The 26,156-nt window shown below is 43.7% G+C and overlaps 1 protein-coding gene across 1 annotated transcript; it reads left to right on the top strand.

The window, feature by feature from the left end:
* The first annotated feature begins 13,377 nt into the window (after positions 1-13,377).
* Positions 13,378-25,209, top strand: LOC121577964 (1,25-dihydroxyvitamin D(3) 24-hydroxylase, mitochondrial). Its single transcript, XM_041891973.2, has 12 exons — positions 13,378-13,773; positions 13,949-14,139; positions 14,237-14,330; positions 14,430-14,523; positions 14,811-14,902; positions 15,682-15,793; positions 17,857-18,008; positions 18,775-18,941; positions 22,057-22,135; positions 22,259-22,456; positions 24,344-24,455; positions 24,748-25,209. The coding sequence occupies exons 1-11, from the start codon at positions 13,513-13,515 to the stop codon at positions 24,452-24,454; spliced, it is 1,551 nt and encodes a 516-aa protein (XP_041747907.1). The 5' UTR covers positions 13,378-13,512; the 3' UTR covers position 24,455; positions 24,748-25,209.
* Positions 25,210-26,156: the final 947 nt, after the last annotated feature.

Here is a 26,156-nt window from a genome sequence, read left to right as displayed (position 1 = left end):
AAAAATCTGTTGATGTGCCATTGAGCAAGGGTCAGTGCTATCCGGTATCCTTGGGACATCCCTACCCTAAAGTGGATGGCTTCACATATGTAAACACAACTGAAGACACCTCGCCATTTTTGGAGACACAGTAGTGCTACGGTAGCTAGCAAAGGAATGTAACACCAGTTGCTAATTAACTGTAAACAACATTGGCTGGCTAGCTAAGCCTCTTGACTAACTGTGGGGTGAAGCTTATTTACAGTGAATTACTACCGCATCACTACCGCTAGCAAACGGGACGCGTCTCAAAAAACGCATGTTGTGTCTCCAGTACTGTTTATGTTTGTGACGTTTTGTAATGTCTCCACTTTCCAAGCGTATTGGAATTTGACTTTTCAGTTTAGCCTACTTCCTGAATTGACTGAATTGAAATGGATTTGACTCCAACCCTGGTGACCACTGTTTATACCTGATTATATCTGTTGAACTATTGACACAGGTAACGTAGGGCAGCGACGTGGCGTAGAGCATTGACGTGCTTGTATACCTACAGAGGTCTTCAGGTTTGTATTGGATGAGCCTATCATTTGCAGGCTACCTTTGGCCAGATAATTCGCTCAAGATGCCAGAGTATTTTGGCCAACTGTGCAAATACAAAAGTGAAGTCAAAAGGTCAATAGGCAACTGGAATCAAACCTGGGACCAAACTCATCTTATAAATCTGTCACACCCTGGTTCTGGGGACTCTAATATGTTGAGCCAGGGTGTGTAAAGTCTTTGTGTTTTGTTCTATGTTCACAGTATAGTATTGTTTTTCTATGTTGGCCAGTGTGGTTCTCAATCAGAGGCAACGTGATTCAGCTGTTGTTTGTTGTCTCTGATTGAGAACCATACTTAAGCAGCCAGTTTTCCCACAGTGTTTGTGGGATCTTGTTCCGTGTTCCGTGTTGGTTTGTGTTTGCACCGTTGGACGTCACATATCGATTTTGTTGTTTTGTTCGTGAAAATCATTTATATAAATAAATATGTTTGCATTCCACGCTGCGCCTTGGTCCTCCTCCTTCGACGATCGTGACAGAAGATCCCACCAATATAGGACCAAGCAGCGTGCCCAGGAGCAGACAGCCTGGACGTGGGAGCAGATTTTGGACGGGCAGGGGTCCTGGACCTGGGAGGAAATCCAGGCCGGGATGGATCGCCGTCCGTGGGAGGAGACGGTGGAGGCGCGCCGGAGAGAGGAGCAACGGCGTCAACAGTGTCGTCGTCGGATGGACGAGAGGCAACCCCAAAAAAATTTAGGGGGGGGCACACGGCATGGGCGACGGGGCAGCAGGAGGCAGCTACAGGGCGTATTGGGAGGTTAGGAGAGGAGGCCACCAGGTTAAGGGGGCTATTGGTAAGGAGAGAGCAGGAGTTAGTGGGTCAGAGGGAGGCGCTACTGGATGCTAGAAGGGAGAAGGAGAGAGTAGAGGCAAGGCGAGAGGAACTGAGTAGGCAGCTGAGGGAGCGGAGGGTTATGAAGAAACCCAGTCCCGCTCCTCACACCAAGCAAGTAGTGTGTGTCACCAGTCCGGTCCGGCCCGTTCCTGCTCCCCGCACTAAGTTAGTAGTGCGTGTTCCCAGTCCGGCCCGGCCCGTTCCTGCACCCCGCACTAAGTTAGTAGTGCGTGTTCCCAGTCCGGCCCGACCGTTCCTGCTCCCCGCGCCTAAGTTAGTAGTGCGTGTTCCCAGTCCGGCCCGACCCGTTCCTGCTCCCCGCACTAAGTTAGTAGTGCGTGTTCCCAAGTCCGCCCGGCCTGTTCCTGCTCCCGCACCAAGCCAATGGTGCGCGTCGCCAGCCCGCCCGGCCTGTTCCTGCCCTCGCACCAAGCCTACGGTGCGCGTCGCCAGCCCGGCCCGGCCTGTTCCTGCCCCTCGCACCAAGCCTACGGTGCGCGTCGCCAGCCCGGCCCGGCCTGTTCCTGCCCCTCGCACCAAGCCTATGGTGCGCGTCGTCAGCCCGGTCCGGCCTGTTCCTGCTCCACGCACCAAGCCAGGGGTGCGCATCGTCAGTCCGGCCCGGCCTGTTCCTGCCCCTCGCACCAAGCCTACGGTGCGCGTCGCAAGCCCGGCCCGGCCTGTTCCTGCTCCCCGCACCAAGCCAATGGTGCGCGTCGTCAGCCCGGTCCGGCCTGTTCCTGCTCCCCGCACCAAGCCTATGGTGTGCGTCGCCAGCCCGGTCCGGCCCGTTCCTGCTCCACGCACCAAGTCAGGGGTGTGCGTCGTCAGCCCGGTCCGGCCTGTTCCTGCTCCACGCACCAAGTCAGGGGTGCGCGTCGTCAGCCCGGTCCGGCCTGTTCCTGCTCCACGCACCAAGCCAGGGGTGCGCGTCGTCAGCCCGGTCCGGCCCGTTCATGCTCCCCGCACCAAGCCAATGGTGCGCGTCGTCAGCCCGGTCCGGCCTGTTCCTGCTCCCCGCACCAAGCCAATGGTGCGCGTCGTCAGCCCGGTCCGGCCCGTTCCGGCTCCACGCACCAAGCCAGGGGTGCGCATCGTCAGCCCGGTCCGGCCCGTTCCTGCTCCACGCACCAAGCCAGGGGTGCGCATCGTCAGCCCAGTCCGGCCCAGTCCTGCTCCCCGCACCAAGCCTGTGGTGCGCATCGTCAGTCCGGCACAACCCGTGCCTGGGTCACCGGTACCTGTTCCGGTACCGGTCAGCTGCTCCACATCGGAGTCCAAGCAATCCACTCCACCGATGTCCAGTCCAGCTCCAGCCAGCGGGGCCAGACCGGACCAGGGGCGCTACGGGGGGATAGTTGAGGGGTGGTGGTCATGCCCGGAGCCGGATCCGCCTCCGAGGAGGAATGCCCACCCAGCCCTCCCCTGTTTGGTTATGTTTGGCGCGGTCGCAGTCCGCGCCTTTGGGGGGGGGGGTACTGTCACACTCTGGTTCTGGGGACTCTAATATGTTGAGCCAGGGTGTGTAAAGTCTATGTGTTTTGTTCTATGTTCACAGTCTAGTATTGTTTTTCTATGTTGGCCAGTGTGGTTCTCAATCAGAGGCAACGTGATTCAGCTGTTGCTTGTTGTCTCTGATTGAGAACCATACTTAAGCAGCCAGTTTTCCCACAGTGTTTGTGGGATCTTGTTCCGTGTTCCGTGTAGGTTTGTGTTTGCACCGTTGGACGTCACGTATCGATTTTGTTGTTTTGTTCGTGAAAATCATTTATATAAATAAATATGTTTGCATTCCACGCTGCGCCTTGGTCCTCCTCCTTCGACGATCGTGACAAAATCTTGAAGGATTCAAACTGGATGCTGGTAAAATGGTCAAAATAAGGACTTTAAGGACAAATAGGGAGTTTTCTATTGGTTCCATTGTAACCGGCATTGCTCAGCCAAGCACAGCTAAAGTATTTGAAATGATTTCAAATAGTATTTGAACCCAAGTCTGGTCCCCTGTAGAAAAGTAGAAAAATGCACAGTATCCCATGCACAGTTACAAAAATGATTGTATTTCATTCACAGCATAGTATAATATTTTCACCTCCTGTACAACCTCAAACAATTGATTTTGATAGGAACAGACAGCACAGGAAGATGTAAATATGAGATGTTTAGAGATGTCTCGTTTTTATGAGATGTCTACGTTTAAGCTTAAGCTTGTCTTTTGCTATTGACCTCAGTTTTTTTTTTATCTCCATAAGAAAAAACAGGTGTAGGTGTAGGTAGTGTGAATAATATCCCCTATCTTTTATAGTAAGCATTCTACTATAGCATTGTAGTATGTTCCCTACATGTATTCAACAAAATGGAATTTCCATTCCACCAATTTCTATTCCACCAGTTTCCATAAAAAAAAAACATTTCCCCATTTCCACAAATATTTACAGTTTCTGGATCTCCGGAACCGAAGAATGACTTATGAATAGAGATGTACCTCATGTAGCACAAAATCTTTGGGATAGCCCTGAGCCTTATTTCAGTGACCACCGTACCTCATCACGCTGATGTTCTGGAGGGCTCTGGCCTGGGCTACGGCCGTATGCTTCAGTCTGGAGGTGTTCATGCAGGAGGTAAATAAGGGGTTCGATGCTCCATTGTCCGGGAGTAAGACTGCCCGGAAGTTACTCCAGCTTCGGCAAGAATCCCGCAGTGTGGCAGACTATGCAGTGGATTTCCGCACGTTGGCAGCTGAGTGTGCACTGGAACCAGGAAGCGCTGTTCGACACGTTCCTGCACGGCGTATCGGAGGAAGTTAAACCCTCCCGTTGTCCTAGGGTCAAAATGACCCGCCACTGTGTTGAACCAACTTTATTTAATTTTTATATTTTTGGGATCATTTGTGAGAAGGAGGCAGTGATCACTGCCTCCTTCTCACAAATGATCCCAAAAATATTAAAATTAAATAAAGTTGGTTCAACACAGTGGCGGGTCATTTTGACCCTAGGACAACGGGAGGGTTAAGGACGGATTTGCAGCCCGGGAACTACCGACGGATCTCGACTCGCTCATCGCCTTGACCATTTGGATCGATGGGCGACTACTGGAACGAAGGAAGGAGAGGAAGGATTCCACCTCGCCTCCGAGGCACCCCTGAAATCCCAGACGGCTCCGTTGCCGAGAGAACCTGAGGCTACCGAGTTCCCCAGAGAGTCTCCGAAGTCTGCCGATTCATCTCTTCCCGAGCCGATGCAACTAGGCAGAGCTAGGCTGTCTCCAGCTGAACTGCAATACAGGCTTCACACGAAGAGTTGCCTGTATTGCGGGACTACTGGTCATTTTGTGTCCACCTGTCCACTAAAAGACCAGGCTCACCGGTAGGAGTGAGTACTCTGGTGGGCCATATGGATAACTTTTCCTCTCCCCTTACTCGCACCCCCTTTCATGCCATCTTGTTGTGGGGGAACCAGTCGAAATCTCTCCGAGTACTCATCGACTCTGGGGCCGATGAGAGCTTTATGGACGCTACCCTGGCGTCTGAGCTGGGCATCCCCACTCAGCCCCTCTCCGTTAGAGTGCTGGACGGGCGCTCTATAGGCCGGGTCACCCACAATACCACCCCCATCAACCTACGAGTATCAGGGAACCACAGCGAGACGATCCAATTCCTGCTAATTAAGTCTCCTCAGGCTCCCGTGGTATTGGGTTTCTCTTGGCTCCAGCGACACAGCCCCATTATTAACTGGTCAACTGGTGCCATCATGGGCTGGAGCCCGTTCTGCCAGGCTCATTGCCTGTAGTCAGCGCAGCCTGCCCCGGGACGTCTTCCTGTGGTCTCGGAAGTTGCCTCGGACCTCTCCGCCATAATGGGTACACATCAGAAGCCCAAACATTTATGTAGCTACTGCAGATTGTCCCTTTAAAGAGTAGGTTATGAGTAAGAGTTGAGAGTAGGTCCCATGCCAGTGCAGGGAATCCAGACCTAAATACTGCTCTGCACAGTTAACTATTGTGGTCAATGGGTTCATAGAGATCTCCTTCAACTTCAATTCCTCCCATCATCCATACATTAGGCTGTCTAATAATAGATGGCCTACTTTCAGCGATTAGACAATAATCCATATTTCAGGTCAACCAGAGCCTTGGGTTTTGATCAAAGCCTTTTGAAAGGAGGATGACTTGAATCAGCATGAGAGCTGGGAGATCAAGAATGTATTGCAAACTTCAGAGGACTTCACCTCACTCAAATATTTGCCTTGACTTGCTAAATGACAAGGTAAAACAGTAAATATGATCGCAGGGGACCCCATGCAGTTCTCTGTTGGTTATCTGTGTTATGAGCAATATAGAAGGAGGGGCAATTATCACGATCTGGGGTTATTCACCCTGTGTGTGTGTGTGTGTGTGTGTGTGTGTGTGTGTGTGTGTGTGTGTGTGTGTGTGTATGTGTGTGTGTACATACATACAGTACCAGTCAAAAGTTTGGACACACCTACTCATTCAAGGGTTTTTCTTTATGTTTACTATTTTCTACATTGTAGAATAATAGTGAAGACATCAAAACTATGAAATAACATATATGGAATCATGTAGTAACCAAATAAGTGTTAAACAAATCAAAATATATTTTAGATTTAGATTCTTCAAAGTAGCCACCCATTGCCTTGATGACAGCTTTGCACACTCTTGGCACGTGAGCAGCTACAGTATGTGACTGTAATAAGCTTTTGCTCTCCCAGAATGACTCATGCTCTCTCCTCTCTATATACATTCCTATATGCAAAGGTATGTTTGTGTGGTCCCTGGGTACACTCTCCGAACTCACTGACCTATCAATTTAGGGGGAGCGCAAGCTTGGGTCATCAGGTTCCTGTGTTCTGTGTTTTGATGACTCCTCTCTCTAAGTCTAGGGAGGTCACCCGCTGCCCTCTCCCCCAGTACATCTTGTGCAAATTACTTATCTGTCGGCTTCTGATGTGCTGTTTTCTGCACATTTTCTGATAAGTAAGGAGATGTCTCGTGTTTCATAGAATGATAGATTATTCCAAAGACACGCATTTGATGTTGGATGTTTTTCACAAAATAAAACATTTTGTGTTAGATATGGAGACGTGTACCCTTTGGTTATTGCTGTAACCTAATTATACTGTACGTTTTCAGGTTTTATGAAATGACTTCATGCTTTGGATTAATGTGTACGTTTTGTACATATCATTACAAGAAAACCTTTCACCTCCATTGATTCTATACAGATTCAGAGCATCCACGCACATTGTTGTTGTTGTCCTTAAGAGTCTATTAACGCACCTGTGCATCAATCTAATTAATATAACAAAAAAATCCCCATCAATCTCCGTCAATTTAAGCTAGATATGTGTTTTCTTAAATGGGCTGCGTCTCAATCTACTACATCCGCCTATGTCTGCCTTCTGCATCTGCGGTGGAAAGTGGCAGAGCTACAGCATTGTTTGTCAGACCAGGAAACATCCCGAAAATAAGTATTCTCACGAAAACGTCTGTAGCGTCTGAACGGTTTAGCTAATACAGTATGACCACCGAACACGATGACGTTCTTCATTTTGCTCTACGACCCCCACAAGTGTCACGGGACTCATCTTAACATAACCCGGTACCGGTTAAAACATTTTATGGAAGTATGGAGATAGTTTTGTGCGTGCCAACTAAAAAAGGTGTTAAATATGTGTTCAACCCCCCCCAAAGTTTCTGAGCTTTCTTATATCTCTGTATTCCTTATGATTTATTTGTTGACTGTCTGTTTTGCCATTTATGAATGTGTTATTCAATGGGTTTCTATGGGCTGTAGTAGTAAAGGCCAAATTCAATATTTTATCAAATATATACAGTACCAGTCAAAAGTTTGGACACACCTACTCATTCAAGGGTTTTTCTTTATTTGTACTATTTTCTACGTTGTAGAATAATAGTGAAGACATCAAAACTATGAAATAACACATATGGGATCATGTAGTAACCAAAAAAGTGTTAAACAAATCTCAACCAGCTTCCCCTGGAATGCTTTTCCAACAGTCTTGAAGGAGTTCCCACATATGCTGAGCACTTGTTGGCTGCTTTTCCTTCACTCTGCGGTCCAACTCAACCCAAACCATCTCAATTGGGTTGAGGTCGGGTGATTCTGGAGGCCAGGTCATCTGATGCAGCACTCCATCACTCTCCTTCTTGGTAAAATAGCCCTTACACAGCCTGGAGGTGTGTTGGGTCATCGTCCTGTTGAAAAACAATCGATAGTCCCACTAAGCGCAAACCAGATGGGATGGCGTATCGCTGCAGAATGCTGTGGTAGCCATGCTGGTTAAGTGTGCCTCGAATTCTAAATAAATCACCAACAGTGTCACCAGCAAAGCACCCCCACACCATCACACCTCCTCCTCCATGCTTCACGGTGGGAACCACACATGCGGAGATCATCCGTTCACCTACTCTGCGTCTCACAAAGACACGGCGGTTGGAACCAAAAATCTCAAATTTGGACTCATCACACCAAAGGACAGATTTCCACCGGTCTAATGTCCATTGCTCATGTTTCTTGGCCCAAGCAAGTCTCTTCTTATTATTGGTGTCCTTTAGTAGTGGTTTCTTTGCAGCAATTCTACCATGAAGGCCTGATTCACGCAGTCTCCTCTGAACAGTTGATGTTGAGATGTGTCTGTTACTTGAACTCTGTGAAGCATTTATTTGGGCTGCAATTTCTGAGGCTGGTAACTCTAATTAACTCATCCTCCGCAGCAGAGGTAACTCTGGGTCTTCCTTTCCTGTGGCGGTCCTCAAGAGAGCCAGTTTCATCATAGAGCTTGATGTTTTTTGCGACTGCACTTGAAGAAACTTCTTGATATTTTCCGGATTGACTGACCTTCATGTCTTAAAGTAATGATGGACTGTCGTTTCTCTTTGCTTATTTGAGCTGTTCTTGCCATAATATGGACTTCGTCTTTTACCAAATCTTCTGTATACCAACCCTACCTTGTCACAACACAACTGATTGGCTCAAACGTATTAAGAAGGAAAGAAATTCCACAAATTAACTTTTAACAAGGCACACCTGTTAATTGAAATGCATTCCAGGTGACTACCTCATAAAGCTGGTTGAGAGAATGCCAAGAGTGTGCAAAGCTGTCATCAAGGCAAAGGGTTGCTACTTTGAAGAATCTCAAATATATAATTTTGATTTGTTTAACACTTTTTTGGTTACTACATGATTCCATATGTGTTTTTCATAGTTTTGATGTCTTCACTATTATTTTACAATGTAGAAAATAGTAAAAATAAAGAAAAACCCTTGAATGAGTAGGTGTGTCCAAACTTCTGACTGGTACTGTATATATATATATATATATATATATATATACCTACAGGGGTCCTAAAATTCTAAATCAAATCGCTAAATGATCCACCATCTTACAATAATTCCATATGTTAGCTTAGTAGAACCCCTGTGTAAAGGTTCAAACTGGAATCTTTTTGTGATGGGAGGGGTTCAATTTTGAACCTTTTTAATAATATATTGTAGAGGTGGCAGCCAATCAGATTGGAGGCGTGGCTTTCAGATAGTTATTTTTGGCCACCCATTAGCGTATATGTAATTCCTGTTCATCATGTTTGTACACTGAACATTTTAACTTTCCTTGTATATTTATGCAAATGACATGTTCTAATATAATATTAATACTTTTAACATTGCTGATTTATATAGTAATAAAGTAGTAATTATTCCAACTTTGGTATTTGCATATGCTCTTGAGGAACTCATACACCTGTTAGCCTCATTGAAGCTACACAACTTTCAGTGTTCAACCTTCTGTAATCATGAAGTGCTTTGAGAGGCTGGTTATGGCACACATTAACTCCACCATCCCAGACACCCTAGACCCACTCTAATTTGCATACCGCCCCAACAGATCCATAGACGATGCAATCTCAACTGCTCTCCACACTGCCCTCACCCACCTAGATAAGAGGAATACCTATGTGAGAATGGTGTTCATTGACTACAGCTCAGCGTTCAACACCATTGTCCCCTCCAAGCTCGTCACCAAGCTTAGGACTCTGGGTCTGAACTCCACCCTCTGCAACTCTACTCCATTATCAAGTTCGCTGACGACACAATGGTAGTAGGCCTGATCACCAGCGACGATGAGTCAGCCTACAGAGAGGAGGTCATTGACCTGGCAGTGTGGTGCCGGAGCAACAACCTCTCCCTCAACGTCAACAAGACCAAGGAGCTGATCATGGACTACAGGAAATGAAGGGGCGAGTACGCCCCAATCCACATCGACGGGGCGGCAGTGGAGCAGGTAGACAGCTTCAAGTTCCTCGGTGTCCAAATCACTAAAGACTTAAAATGGTCCAAACACACACGCACAGTCGTGAAGAAGGCCTCTTCCCCCTCAGGAGGTTGAAAAAGTTTGGCATGGGCCCTCAAATCCTGAAAAGGTTCTACAGTTGTACCATTGAGAGCATATTGACTGGCTGCAACACTGCTTGTTATGTCAATAGCACCGCCCTGGATCGTATGGTGCTACAGAAGGTTGTGCAGACAGCCCAGTACATCACTGGGGCTGAGCTCCCTGCCATCCAGGACATCTATATCAGGCGGTGTGAAAAGAAGGCCCGGCAAATCGTTAAAGACTCCAACCACCCAAGCTATAGACTATTCTCTCTGCTGCCACACGGCAAGGGGTACCAGTGCATCAAGTCTGACACCAACAGGCTCTTGAAGAGTTCTATCCCCTAGCAACACGACTGATAAATAGCTAACAAAATAGTTACACAGACTAAGTTAAACGTATATCTTTATTGACCTTTTATCTCAATTTTTGCAGTCTCTATGCACACACAGGGCCGTACACAGTGACACAGACTGTCACTTCAACACACACACAAACACTCATTCCATCATTTTCTCACTCACACATAATATGGACATACATTTATACTGACTCTACACACCCGCACTCCCACTCACATACAAGCTGCTGCTACTCTGTTTATCTTATGGCCTGTTGCCTTGTCCCCTTACCACTCTACATATCTACCTCCATCACTCCAGTATCCCTGTCCCCTTACCCCTATATATATCTACCTCCATCACTCCAGTATCCCTGTCCCCTTACCCCTATACATATCTACCTCCATCACTCCAGTATCCCTGCACATTGTAAATATGGTATTGGAACTGACTTTTTCAAAATATTTCCTGTATATAGTATGCTTACTTACTTACTTGATTGTGTATTTCATATTTCCTATTCTTATTTATTGTGCTTTTTTCCCCCCTAGTAATACATTGTTATTGATTATTGTATTGTTGGGTTTTGAGTTTGCAAGAAAGGCATTTCACTATACTTGTGCATGTGACATTAAAACTTGAAACTAAACATGTGATGACAATACAACAGAACAGATGAACAGGAATGATATTTACTCTAATGGGTGGCCCCCCCCCCAAAAAAAAACAATCTTAACGCCACACCCCTACTAGGCCACGATTCCACTCCAGGGTTCCTCCAGGAACTGTTAATACATTGAACCATTAAAGGTTCCTCCAAGAACCCCTCAACTAACCCAAGGTGCAAATATGAACCATTGAATAGCAATGGTTCCTTGAGGAACTCCAGGGGTTCCTTGAGTATCTCCAGGGTTCCTCAAGTCATCACTAATTCTAAGAGTGTACGGAGGTCCCTGCACATTAGCCTCATCCTGGCGAATTCTGTAGGATAGTGGGTTGAGGACCCTCATAAACCCTCCAACAATCATTGCTCAGGATTCAAGGTTATTACGATGGCATCTCTGTGAGTAAGCACTTTTACAGGGCAATAACATTGGTCTTCATCGCAGGTTATCCAAAAACATGCCATCGATGACATGCCCTCCTAATGTGACTGCTGATCTGTTGGGTATGAAGCTAACCACATGGGGGAAACTCATCCCTCAACTAAGTTTTTATTACAGTCATGTCAAAAGGTTGATTGATATGCCATTATGACAGAGCCTTCCATACCTTTCTGGTATAGGCTACTGGGCGTAAAACCATAGAAATAGAATAATTATAAGTAGTTCTATTTCTATGAATAATAATTATTAGTTATATTTGTATGGATAAAACTACTGATGGAAGTTGTGGATTCACCATTACAGCAAACTATCAAAAACATATTCTAACCAATTAAATTAACCACTAGGGACACCTGTAAGATGTACACTACATGATCAAAAGTATGTGGACACCTGCTCGTCGAACATCTCATTCTAAAATCATGGGCATTAATATGGAGTTGGTCCCCCCTTTGCTGCTATAACAGCCTCCACTCTTCTGGGAAGGCTTTCCACTAGATGTTGGAATATTACTGCAGGGACTTGCTTCCAGTCAGCCACAAGAGCATTAGTGAGGTTGGGCACTGATGTTGGGCGATTAGGCCTGGCTCGCAGTCGGCGTTCCAATTCATCCCAAAGATGTTCGATGGGGTTGACGTCAGGGCTCTGTGCAGGCCAGTCAAGTTCTTCCACACCGATCTCGACAAACCATTTTTGTATGGACCTCGCTTTGCGCACAGGGGCATTGTCATGCTGAAACAGGAAAGGGCCTTCCCCAAACTGTTGCCACAAAGTTGGAAGCACAGAATCGTCTAGAATGGCATTGTATGCTGTAGAGTTAAGATTACCCTTCACTGGAACTAAGGGGCCTAGCCGAACCATGAAAAACAGCCCCAAACCATTATTCCTCCTCCACCAAACTTTACAGTTGGCACTATGTATTGTGGCAGGTAGCGTTCTCCAATCGGACTGCCAGATGGTGAAGAGTGATTCATCACTCCAGAGAACGCATTTCCACTGCTCCAGAGTCCAATAGTGGCGAGCTTTACACCACTCCAGCCGACGCTTGGCATTACACATGGTGAGCTTAGGCTTGTGTGCGGCTGTTTGGCCATGGAAACCCATTTCATGAAGCTCCCGATTAACAGTTCTTGGACAAACGATTTTTACATGCTACACGCTTCAGCACTCGGCAGTCCCGTCTTGTGAGCTTGTGTGGCCTACCACTTCGCAGCTGAGCCGTTGTTGCTCCTAGAAGTTTCCACTTCATAATAACAACACTTACAGTTGACCGGGGCAGCTCTAGCAGGGCAGACATTTGACGAACTGACTTGTTGGAAAGGTGGCATCCTGTAACATATTTTACTGCCAATGTTTGTGTATGGAGATTGCATGGCTGTGTACTCGATTTTATACACCTGTCAGCAATGGGTGTGGCTGAAATAGCCGAATCCACTAATTTGAAGGGGTTCCACATACTTTTATATATATAGTGTATTTTTTTATCACTTGTGGAAAAACAGATTGTGCATCATTGCCAAATAGTACGAATTGTGCATCATTGCCAAATAGTACGAATTGCGCATCATTGCCAAATAGTATGAGCTGAGGGTATTAAGTAAATATTTGTGCAAATGACAGAAGTTTGGTAGTAGAATTGACTTTGCCAAGGTTTAGGTTTTCCCAGTTGTGGACAGTCCACAGGAGGACGGTGGCACCTTAACTGGTGAGAAGGGGCTGGTGTTAATGACTGGAGTGGGATGAGTGGAATGGTATCAAATACATCAAACACATGGTTTCCAGGTGTTTGATGCCATTCCAATTGCTCTTTTCCGGCCATTATTATGAGCAGTTCTCCCCTCAGCAGCCTCCTGTGGTGGGCTCCAGTAAGGTTTAAGCGAACCGCTTCACCTTCAGTTCACCTTCAGTTTAGGCCGATATGTTTATTTATAAAGCGGGGGCAAAGGCACTTCCTCGGTCTATCTGGGGTCATGCGATCGTCACAACATGGATCCATAAATGAATGGTGTGTGCTCAACTGCTACAACATGCAGGACTGATCCCTGATTGGTTATGGGTTCGTCCAGAATAAACACTCTCAGAGTATATATATATATATATTGTGGAAGGTGTGACAGTTCCAAGAAACGAGAACACTGAAAAGTTCCAAGTTTCCAACAACTTACGCAAATACATTAATTCGTGTTGAGCGCCAAGTGCCCCAGTATATATTCTTTATTAGCCTATTGCAGCTTGAGAATGAGGGCACAAATCCAAAAGGTACCACAGATAGTCGAATTGTTAAAAAATAAAACGGTTGGATTGCAGCACTTCAAGCCAACATCTTCAGTGTGCGTCCTGGACCCGAAGGATGCTGCGGTGGTTGCGCCTTGTCGACAAAGTCTTCCCTCGCAGACTCAGAGCCTTTATTCGATACCTGGACCCACCAATTGGCCGTTATTTGGCAGTTTGATAGAACTACTCCGCAAAGGAGGGCTGCAAAGACAACATGATGCATTGGTAAATGATAAAACAATTATTAAAATTAGGCTATAAGAATAATAAGATTAAGCATTGACAAGAAAATATAATTTTGACAGAGAAAAAATATACAAATGTTAATTTCGTTTTAATAAATAATCAAAACTGTTTTGGGTGAATTAAATGTATTGTGTCTGATATTTATTTATTTTAGATCCATTACCATAAGAAATTCGGCAAGATTTTCCGGATGAAACTCGGCTCCTTTGAATCGGTCCATATTGGCGCTCCTTGCTTGCTGGAGGCGCTCTACAGAAAGGAGAGCGCTTACCCGCAGCGTCTGGAGATCAAACCCTGGAAAGCATACCGAGACTTCAGAGACGAGGCATATGGACTTCTCATTCTGTAAGTAGCACTTTTCAATATCAATATGATATCAAGCTATTTTGTTAGCAGAAATATACAGATAAAATAACTAATATTTTTTCCTCATGATTTTTAGGGAAGGGGAAGACTGGCAGAGGGTGAGAAGCGCATTTCAGCAGAAATTGATGAAACCCACCGAAGTCGCGAAACTTGATGGAAAAATAAATCAGGTTTGTAAGATAATTTCTCTGCGGTAAAACAACACAGTTCAACGTGAATTTGATCAAAGAATGTCTGGTATTTACTGTCATTTTGTCTCCAAAATGTAGGTGTTGGCGGATTTCGTTAGTAGAATTGGACAAATGACTGACAATGGACGATTTGAGGACTTGTACTTCGAATTGAATAAATGGTCAATGGAGAGTAAGTAGCCTATTGGATGATTAGGCTATAAATAAATAAGATATTTGTAGCGAGATATCAATTGTTTCTTATATGTAATTCAGATGTATTAAATCAATTACATTATTCTAATGATAATTTCATTGTTTAAAAAAACACAATTTAGTAAACCTCTTATTAGATTGAATACACATTATAATTGATTTGTTACTCAGGAAGAGTTAGTTAATTCATAAATTAATTAATGTTAATCAATTAATGTTTTCAATGTTGTATGATCTAATTATTTATCCTCCTTATGCTTACAGCCATTTGCTTAGTGCTCTATGACAAACGATTCGGACTTCTGCATGACAATGTCAACGAGGAGGCTATGACCTTTATCACGTCCATAAAGACAGTAAGTGGTTATTGATTTTACACATCGAATTACTATTACAGCTGAAGACCCCCGACTTGATAACCTTAGTGATCTTTCTGGAGTGTTGTGGAGTAGTGAACTACATCTATTTCAACTAGTCATTTAACTAGATTTTGCAGTAGCTTGGTGGTGGTTGAACTAAATAAAATTAGTTTTCAATAATTAATTACTTTTTTGCCATGTAGTGTGTAGCTAACTACTGGAACTACACACTACTTTTTGTGAAATAGGCAATCATTTCAGACCTGTCTAATTCTCATTCTGACTTTAGTTAATTAAACTATATTTTTCTTAAGGGTAGCTTTAATGTAGCTTAACTTCTTTAAGAGTAGCTTCCCCAACACTGGTTTTTTTATTGACACAGTTAGATTGCGCGCTCGCGCTCTGAGCCTATAGAAAGAGTGCAGGTCATTGAGTTCACTTGAGTGAGTGGGATATAATCACCACTGCGACAGTTACTGATGTAGCAATAGACTATCTGACTCTCGACTCGGGGCTGGCAGTAAATTACTGGAACAAACCAATATAACATGCAGGAGATAAAAACATCATAAAAAAGGTCATTAAAAAAAATTGTTGTTATAGTAACCATGGTCATGTGCTATAAGTTGACATTGAAATACTGTAGGAAGAATTTGGAAATGACTGGTTACTTGCAACAAGGCATTCTTACTGTATGTCTTTATTTGATTGTTACATTTCAAGTCTCTCTTTCTCTCTCTCTCTCTCTCTCTATATATATATATATATATGTGTAGATGATGAGCACATTTGGCATGATGATGGTCACGCCAGTGGAGCTCCACAAAAAACTGAACACCAAAACATGGCAGGACCACACTATGGCGTGGGACCGTATATTCAGCACAGGTACAAACAACCCCCTCTAAAACCTCTTCAATGCTCTCGACTCTCGCTTCCAACTCCCCTCCCCATTCCTCTAAAGTAACCTCCCCTCCATGTCTCCTCTGTCCCCCCTGAAAGCTCAATGGCCCCTGCTCTGTCTCCCAACCACCCCGCTAAAGCAACCCCATCCTCTTTCCCCCTTTTTTTAAACTCACAACCTCCATGTCAACCCCCACCCCCACCCCCACCCCGCTCTCACTTCCAACTGCCCTCCCTCTAAAGTAACCTCCTCTCCATGTCCTCTCTCCCCCTGATGAAACCTCTCAGCCTGCCACATTCACTTTAAACCCCTCCCTAGGCACCCCCCAATCCCTCCAACACAGCGCGTGCTCTGCAGCTCTTTCTCCAGATGACGTATGACTCACAAACTGCTTTGAGCACATTTCCAGTCAGGTGATAGGAGAGAGAGCGAGAGATATGAACCGGGTGCCTCTGTGATCAATGCACTTGGCTCTCCCCCTCTTACGCGACACAGCCAGAGTCGTAGTAAACCGGATGACCTAAGGGGGAGAAGTCTCCCAAATATTTGTAATAGTGGGAGGGATGGCGGGATGGATGGATGGCTGGAGGGGAGGGGGGAGGAGGAGAAGGGGGGAGTGGAATGTTGGCTCAGGACATTGCTACTGATCGTTTGTTGTGCTGCTTGCTTGGCAGTGGTTTGCAGGCACCTGTCCCCCTCTCACACACACACACACACACACACACACACACACACACACACACACACACACATACACACACACACACACACACACACACACACACACACACACACACACACACACACACATACACACACACACACACACCACTGGCATAGCACACCACCCAAGGCGGGGGGGCAGATAGAATATGAACACATCATAAGCCATTAATTATAATTTTTTTAATTACAGTAAATTAGCTTTAAAACTGCAAAATTTTATCTCAGTCTCATGGCAAAATGGGCAGGAAATTAGCTCAGGGATTCTTGAAAGCCGGTACAATCCTTGTCCAGCAGGGAAACTTTATTTTGACAGTTAAAAAAAAATGATTTTGTTGCATTATTTGAGCTTAAAATTTACATTTACAGGAATTTTATGAGGGAAAATATTTGTTTTGAGAATTTTCTGAATACTTTCAATATTATTAATTTCCATGTCGGTTCTATGCCTTGAAATGCCCTTGTCCGGAGCAAAATATTCCAATTTCAAATAATGGATATTAGCTGAAAAATGATCTTATGTTGTTTCTTGTAATAGCCCTCTGTGACTTTAAAAAATATTTATCTAAAAACTGTAGTTCCTAAAAGATGTGTCTGGAGATTTAGTGAACTCCGTCAGATTGGTCGAAAATCCTAAATGAATCAGGAATGAGCAGGGTCAGCTATTCCATTAGGACCCCTTCTTCATGTCCTCATTACATGTAGTGGAAGTTCTCTACTTTTTATAGATTTAAACAATCAAAATGACCATGGTCACAACAATAAACTGCCAACGCTATCTGCCTGATAGATTAAGATTGAATGTGAATTATGGTTAAAATATGTTACATTTAATTTGGCTTTAGAGTTATAAAGCAACTGAGGAAGAACTAAATTGCTACTGTGTATACCACTTGAATGAAGAAGATGATATATATTTTTTGTCAAAATGTTGTCTAACGTCAACTCAACTCAACTTGGGGATTTTCAAATGAATCATTTTCATTTTCCATATTTTACAAATGTTTGTATGTTGCGCTTGTGGCTAAGTTCAGGAGATAAAAGGTGTTTGAGGGCTTTTGAAAGTAGCGATAGGGAGTGGAAGTGAGTGAGGTCATTTTATGGCTTGTTTACTATAGACTTCATGTTTGTAGACGTTTACAATTGTCATTGTTTTACGACAGGATACAGCTTTCCTCAAATGGAATCCATGTTTTGGTGAATAAAGTTGACCTTTAGAATGGCTTTAAAAATTGACAATATGTAAAGTCATTGTTACCTAGTCTTATACTGTATATATCAATCAGTTCATTATTTCACATTTGTCTCTTGTTGTTGTCTCCAGCCAAAGTCTACATAGACAAGAACATAAAGAGCCACGCAGACGCAACAGGGCCCAGTGACGACTTTCTGTGTGACATCTACCGCCACAGTCACCTGTCCAAGAAGGAGCTGTACGCCGCCATCACAGAGCTCCAGATCGGAGGAGTAGAGACGGTAAGGATCAGTTGACAAATGTAACAGAGATGGTTCGGTGAACCACGCTCGCATGATGAGTATCCTTGCTAATAATTTAGCTTCACAACATTGAAGTGTGATAGGCCTCCAGTTTTTTTAGGTGAACTGTGTTGAGTAATGTTGCTTGAGACCTGAAGACTTGCTTTATGCCTAGGCGTTAGCTTAGCGGGCTAACAGTCTTGAGACCTGGGTTCGAATCTTGGTCTGTCAAACAACGATAGGGCCAGACTTATCCTTCACTTGCACCAGCACCTATTTCACTATTCTATTTTCCTTTATTTTCCTTCATTCCTTACTTTGACCTTTTTTATTATACGTTTGAAGTCCCTCCCTGTGAGAGAAGAAACAAACAGGTGGTTCAAAGGTCATTTGGTCTGCTGTCCGGATGTGACCGAAATGGCCTTGAGGAACCCCACGCATTCCTCAGCTCCATTAACTGTAGGACCCCTCTATGGAATTCAGTTCATAGTATCTCTCTGACTGAGTCTGACCTCTCTCTCTCTCTCTCTCTCTCTCTCTCTCTCTCTCTCTCTCTCTCTCTCTCTCTCTCTCTCTCTCTCTCTCTCTCTCTCTCTCTCTCTCTCTCTCTCTCTCTCTCTCTCTCTCTCTCTCTCTCTCTCTCTCTCTCTCTCTCTCTCTCTCTCTCTCTCTCTCTCTCTCTCTCTCTCTCTCTCTCTCTCTCTCTCTCTCTCTCTCTCTCTCCTCTCTCTCTCTCTCTCTCTCTCTCTCTGTTGATGTTTTCTAGACTGCCAACAGCTTGCTGTGGGCTATTTTCAACCTCTCCCGTAACCCCTGCGCTCAGGGGAAGCTGCTCCAGGAAATCAGAGAGGTTCTCCCTGCCAATCAGAGTCCCAGTGCTGAGCACCTCCAGAGAATGCCCTACCTCAAGGCCTGCCTCAAGGAGTCCATGAGGTACAGTAAGATCGATCAATCAATCAATGAAATTGTACACAGACTGTACAGTATGTCACTCAAACACAATTGCAAAACACATTTGGTAGGTTAGGCTAGCTATATCCCTCAGGTCTTAATCAGAAATAGCCATACAGTTGCAGATACTGACAGAGTATCAATTGAGTAGTTACGTAATGTCGAACCACCCATTCCCTCTGTAATTCAAAAACAACTGTAGGCTACGCAGGAATACCTGAAAAACAAGCAATTTACAGTGAGATAACTAGTTATGACTACTGGGACGCCAATTCACTCCAGTTTACAGTGAGATAACTAGTTATGACTACTGGGACGCCAATTCACTCCAGTTTATAGTGACATAACTAGGTATGACTACTGGGACGACCATTCACTCCAGTTTATAGTGAGGTAACTAGGTATGACTACTGGGACAACCATTCACTCCAGTTTATAGTGAGGTAACTAGGTATGACTACTGGGACGACCATTCACTCCAGTTTATAGCGAGGTAACTAGGTATGACTACTGGGATGACCATTCACTCCAGTTTATAGTGAGGTAACTAGGTATGACTACTGGGACGACCATTCACTCCAGTTTATAGCGAGGTAACTAGGTATGACTACTGGGATGACCATTCACTCCAGTTTATAGTGAGATAAATAGGTATGACTACAGGGACGACCATTCACTCCAGTTTATAGTTTAAAAACTAGGTATGACTACTGGGACGACCATTCACTCCAGTTTATAGTGAGGTAACTAGGTATGACTACTGGGACGACCATTCACTCCAGTTTATAGCGAGGTAACTAGGTATGACTACTGGGACAACCATTCACTCCAGTTTATAGTGAGATAAATAGGTATGACTACAGGGACGACCATTCACTCCAGTTTATAGTTTAAAAACTAGGTATGACTACTGGGACGACCATTCACTCCAGTTTATAGTGAGGTAACTAGGTCTGACTACTGGGACGACCATTCACTCCAGTTTATAGCGAGGTAACTAGGTATGACTACTGGGACGACCATTCAATCCAGTTTACAGTGAGGTAACTAGGTATGACTACTGGGACGACCATTCACTCCAGTTTATAGTGAGATAAATAGGTATGACTACTTGGACGACCATTCGCTCCAGTTTATAGTGAGATAACTAGGTATGACTACTGGGACGACCATTCACTCCAGTTTATAGTGAGGTAACTAGGTATGACTACTGGGACGACCATTCAATCCAGTATATAGTGAGGTAACTAGGTATGACTACTGGGACAACCATTCACTCCAGTTTATAGTGAGATAACTAGGTATGACTACTGGGATGACCATTCAATCCAGTATATAGTGAGGTAACTAGGTATGACTACTGGGACAACCATTCACTCCAGTTTATAGTGAGATAAATAGGTATGACTACAGGGACGACCATTCACTCCAGTTTATAGTTTAAAAACTAGGTATGACTACTGGGACGACCATTCACTCCAGTTTATAGTGAGATAACTAGGTATGACTACTGGGATGACCATTCAATCCAGTTTATAGTGAGGTAACTAGGTATGACTACTGGGACAATCATTCACTCCAGTTTATAGTGAGATAAATAGGTATGACTACAGGGACGACCATTCACTCCAGTTTATAGTTTAAAAACTAGGTATGACTACTGGGACGACCATTCACTCCAGTTTATAGTGAGATAATTAGGTATGACTACTGGGACGACCATTCACTCCATTTTATAGTGAGGTAACTAGGTCTGACTACTGGGATGACCATTCACTCCAATTTATAGCGAGGTAACTAGGTATGACTACTGGGACGACCATTCACTCCAGTTTATAGTGAGGTAACTAGGTATGACTATTGGGACGACCATTTACTCCAGTTTACAGTGAGGTAACTAGGTATGACTACTGGGACGACCATTCACTCCAGTTTATAGCGAGGTAACTAGGTATGACTATTGGGACGACCATTCACTCCAGTTTACAGTGAGATAACTAGTTATGACTATTGGGAGAACCATTCACTCCAGTTTATAGTGAGGTAACTAGGTATGACTACTGGGACGACCATTCACTCCAGTTTATAGCGAGGTAACTAGGTATGACTATTGGGACGACCATTCACTCCAGTTTACAGTGAGATAACTAGGTATGACTACTGGGACGACCATTAACTCCAGTTTATAGTGAGGTAACTAGGCATGACTACTGGGATGACCATTCAATCCAGTTTACAGTGAGGTAACTAAGTATGACTACTGGGATGACCATTCACTCCAGTTTATAGCGAGGTAACTAGGTATGACTATTGGGACGACCATTCACTCCAGTTTACAGTGAGATAACTAGTTATGACTACTGGGACGACCATTCACACCAGTTTATAGTGAGGTAACTAGGTATGACTATTGGGACGACCATTCACTCCAGTTTACAGTGAGGTAACTAGGTATGACTACAGGGACGACCATTCACTCCAGTTTATAGTGAGGTAACTAGGTACAGAGCTGCAGGAAGTAGGGTTGCTGAAAAATCCTATTCAAATACAAAAAAAATAGATTTTGTTTTTTTTTGGGGGGGGGGGGTTATTATAATAATTTATTCACAAAAGTAGTTCACTGGGCCTTTACTACATCTGTATTAGCGGACCGATACAGCCCTCTGCAGCAAAAATTCTGCACCCCTCCTCCCTGTCCCCCAAGTCGGCGAAAAAATCACAGCACCTCCACCCCCAAACATCTTCCCGCGGCTATGAGTAGGTATGACTACTAGGACGACCATTCACTCCAGCTTATAGCAACAACAGTAGGGTCACGTTGTTGTCCATAAATACCCTAGTACTACTACACCGATAATAACACCCAATCTCGTGATGATGTCACAAGAGTTTGAAACTAACATGTGTTTTGAGAGGTTAATGTGGAAACTCACACAGAGAATGCTTATGACGTTTGACAGGGGATTAGCTATATTTCCTTTCAACTTGCCTTTTGAAATGGTTTGAGTATGTTTAACTGATCCTAAAGAGCTTATATGTATATATATCCCCTTGCTTCAAGGCTATATTCCCAAGCACTGTTTTCAAATTCCTGCAGGTTATCGCCGTCAGTTCCCTTCACGAGTCGGACCTTAGACAAAGACACTGTGTTAGGGGATTACTCCATTCCCAAAGGGGTAAGTGGATTACTTCGCTTTCCCTCATTTAAGAGCACATGTTTGGGCGATTACAGTCTCGGATCAATTAACATGTACATTTGATTGATGTCTAATCAAGATTTTTTTGTTTTTCATTTGCAGACAGTGTTGATGATCAACAGCCATGCTCTGGGTGCTAATGAGGAGTACTTTGAGCACAGTAGCCTCTTTAAGCCAGAGCGTTGGTTAAGAGAGAGCAGCACCATCAACCCCTTTGCCCATGTGCCGTTTGGCATTGGGAAGAGGATGTGCATCGGACGGCGTCTGGCAGAGCTACAACTGCAGTTGGCACTCTGCTGGGTAAGAACAACCAGCTGTGCCCCCAAAATGACCGCCAAGTCGCCAACATTGTAATATCACCGCAGGTAGTGCTGAACACCTGAGGGACGAAATACAGAATATTACTCTCTCTTCTTGAATCGGGTTTAAAGTTACTGTGCCTTCGGAAAGTATTCAGACCCCTTGACCTTTTCCACATTTTGTTACGTTACAGCCTTATTCTAAAATGGATTAAATAAAACAATTTCCTCATCAATCTACACACAATACTCCATAGTGACAAAGTGAAATGATTTTAGACATTTTTGCAAATGTATTAAAAATAGAAACTTAAATACCTTATTTACATAAGTATTCAGACCCTTTGCTATGAGACTCGAAATTGAGCTCAAGTGCATCCTGTTTCCATTGATCATCCTTGAGATGTTTCTACAACTTGATTGGAGTCCACCTGTGGTAAATTACATTGATTGGACATGATTTGGAAAGACACACCTGTCTATTTAAGGTCACACAGTTGACAGTGCATGTCAGAACAAAAACCAAGCCATGAGGCGAAGGAATTGTCCGTAGAGCTCAGTGACAGGATTGTGTCGAGCCACAGATCTGGGGAAGGGTACCAAAACATGTCTGCAGCATTGAAGGTCCCTCAAGAACACAGTGGCCTCCATCATTCTTCAATGGAAAAAGTTTGGAACCACCAAGACTCTTCCTAGAGCTGGCCGCCTGGTCAAACTGAGCAATCGGGAGAGAAGGCCCTTGGTTAGGGAGGTGACCAAGAACCCGATGGTCACTCTGATAGAGCTCCAGAGTTCCTCTGTGGAGATGGGAGAACCTTCCAGAAGGACAACCATCTCTGCAGCACTCCACCAATCAGGCCTTTATGGAGTGGCCAGACGGAAGCCACTCTTCAGTAAAAGGCACATGACAGCCTGCTTGGAGTTTGCCAAAAGGCACCTAAAGGACTCAGACCATGAGAAACAAGATTCTCTGTTCTGATGAAACCAAGGTTGAACTCTTTGGCCTGAATGCCAAGCGTCACGTCTGGAGGAAACCTGGCACCATCCCTATGGTGAAGCATGCTGGTGGCAGCATCATGCTGTGGGGATGTTTTTCAGCGGCAGAGACTGGGAGACTAGTCAGGATCGAGGGAAAGATGAACAGAGCAAAGTACAGAGAGATCCTTGATGAAAACCTGCTCCAGAGCGCTCAGGACCTCAGACTGGGTTGAAGGTTCACCTTCCAACAGGACAACAACCCTAAGCACACAGCCAAGACTTCGAGACAAGTCTCTGAATGTCATTTGTGGCCCAGCCAGAGAACGGACTTGAACCCGATCGAACATCTTTGGAGAGACCTGAAAATAGCTGTGCAGCAACGCTCCCCATCCAACCTGACAGAGCTTGAGTGGATCTGCAGAGAAGAATGGGAGAAACTCCCCAAATACAGGTGTGCCAAGCTTGTAGCGTCATACCCAAGAAGACTCGAGGCTGTAATCACTGCCAAAGCTGCTTCAACAAAGTACTGAGTAAAGGGTCAGAATACTTATGTAAATGTAATATTTCTGTTTTTTTATTTTTATGAATCTTCAAAAATGTATAAAAACCTGTTTTTGCTTTGTCATTATGGGGTATTGTGTGTAGATTGATGAGGGGGAAAAAACAGGTTAATCCATTTTAGAATAAGGCTGTAACGTAACAAAATGTGGAAAAAGTCAAGGGGTCTAAATAAGTTCCGAATGCACTGTATATAACTTTAAGTTGTTCCAAGAAGACGTTGTCCTACGTGCTTCAAATTTGAAAAGGATTTGTATGTCACCATGTGAGTCTTACCTCAATTAATATTGATGTTCCTTTTACATGCCCTTCATTATCTAACGATTGCTATTTTTCCCCCTCTTTCTATAAGGTGGTCAGAGATTATGAAGTTGTGGCGACAGATGGTGAACCAGTTGATGCTATCCATTCCGGATTGCTAGTTCCCAGCCGTGAACTCCCTGTGGCTTTCATCAGACGATGAGGTAGGAATAAAACTCACTCTTGAACATACCTCAAAATCATCCATATACTGAGGCTTAAATCAGAGTTAAGACAACATATAACATATACACTGTATATATATAAATATATACAATTTATAATATATATAACATATCTCAAATGTATATAACACATATATATATAGCATATCAAATATATGTATGGGGGAAACTACAAAGAAAAAAGTACATTCAATTCCCTAACAGTCAGGAAACATATCAGAAGGTTTTTAAATCTTACATTTGATTCCATATGTTATTTTTTCCTAAACAGATCATGTACAGACCATTTGGACCTCACAACAGAAAATGATAGTTATGTGCCTGAACGTCCAGAGAGACTCCCTATACTGCTGCTCTGTAAATAACAAAGAAATATATCAGATATAAATATATATTTATTTAATCCTGTCCAGTATAACTCAAACTAATATAAATGTATTTAAACTATTAAATATGAGAGTTAGTCTACTTGTTGACCACTATGTCACTTGTGACGTACGGCAGCTGCACCTACTGCACACTAATCTTAAACGACTGTTCTTATATCGAATATATTAATGAAATTATGACTTTTGTATATGTTGTGTCCTTATGGTAAAATGTATAAAGGCTACTTGTGTTTCTTTTTTTGTGTATAAAGTGCAATTATAGTGTCAACATGATTTAGGCCTACATGTAACATTGTAGTTCTTAGAGAGAATATATTCATGTAAAAATAAATGTATTTAATCCACTTTCTGTTTTTGTTGCAGAAATGTTCATGTTTGAAATTTAAATTACCTTGCAGAATATGATTTACGATTAATACAACTGTGTCATAGCCACACACAAAAGCTAAGGACCTAATGATGTATGACTTTGGTATATCATAGTAATCAAGTGTTATTTGAGTGTGAAAATGGAATGGAATGCACCATATGGCAATCTTACTGGCGCTTCTGCTCAGCTCAGGGCTGCTATTCAGTCACACCTGCATTAGCAATGTCTACTTCAACTATCTACACAGCATAGTGTAGCTATAGTCTTAAAACAAAACATTTAATAGAGATGACATGTCAGTATACACTGCCCCCCTCTGCCATTCAGTGATGTGCTACAGTTGTCTTTAATATTACAAGTAGTTGTTTATTATAATTTCATACGTTTAACTCACTGCAAATGTTTGGTTTGTCTAATCTGGTATTAATGGTCTGAAATGCATAATCTGCTGAAAAGTGGTAATATTGTTCATTTATGCTTTGGGAATTTAGTGTATTTCAGGTACTTAAGCAATAAGGCCTGAGGGGGTGTGGTATATGGCCAATATACCACGGCTAAGGGCTGTTCCTATGCACTATGCATCGCGGAGTGCCTGGATACAGCCCTTAACCGTGGTATATTGGCCATATAGCACAAACCCCAGAGGAGCCTTATTGCTATTATAAACTGGTTACCAACGTAATTAGAGCAGTAAAAATACATGTTTTGTCATACCCTTTGTATACTGTCTGATATACCACAGCTCTCAGCCAATCAGCATTCAGGGCTCAAACCACCCAGTTTATAATATAGCATTTGCATGTATCTTAATGATGTAACATCTTTTAAAAAGAGGGGAGAGAGATAGGTAAAGGACTGCAGTGTTTAAATCAATGATTTATATATACACTAGATGACTGATATAGGGCACTGTGTTGTAAT

This window comes from Coregonus clupeaformis, chromosome 12 (assembly GCF_020615455.1).
Source record: "Coregonus clupeaformis isolate EN_2021a chromosome 12, ASM2061545v1, whole genome shotgun sequence".
NCBI classification, from domain to species: Eukaryota; Metazoa; Chordata; class Actinopteri; order Salmoniformes; family Salmonidae; genus Coregonus; species Coregonus clupeaformis.
This window is presented reverse-complemented; position numbering and strand designations above follow the sequence as displayed.

Coding starts and splice junctions, on each gene's coding strand:
- LOC121577964 (XM_041891973.2), top strand. CDS start 13,513: ATGAGGGCACAAATCCAAAAGGTACCACAGATAGTCGAATTGTTAAAA. Junction 14,331..14,429: donor TTGATGGAAAAATAAATCAG/GTTTGTAAGATA, acceptor TCCAAAATGTAG/GTGTTGGCGGATTTCGTTAG. Junction 14,903..15,681: donor TTATCACGTCCATAAAGACA/GTAAGTGGTTAT, acceptor ATATATGTGTAG/ATGATGAGCACATTTGGCAT.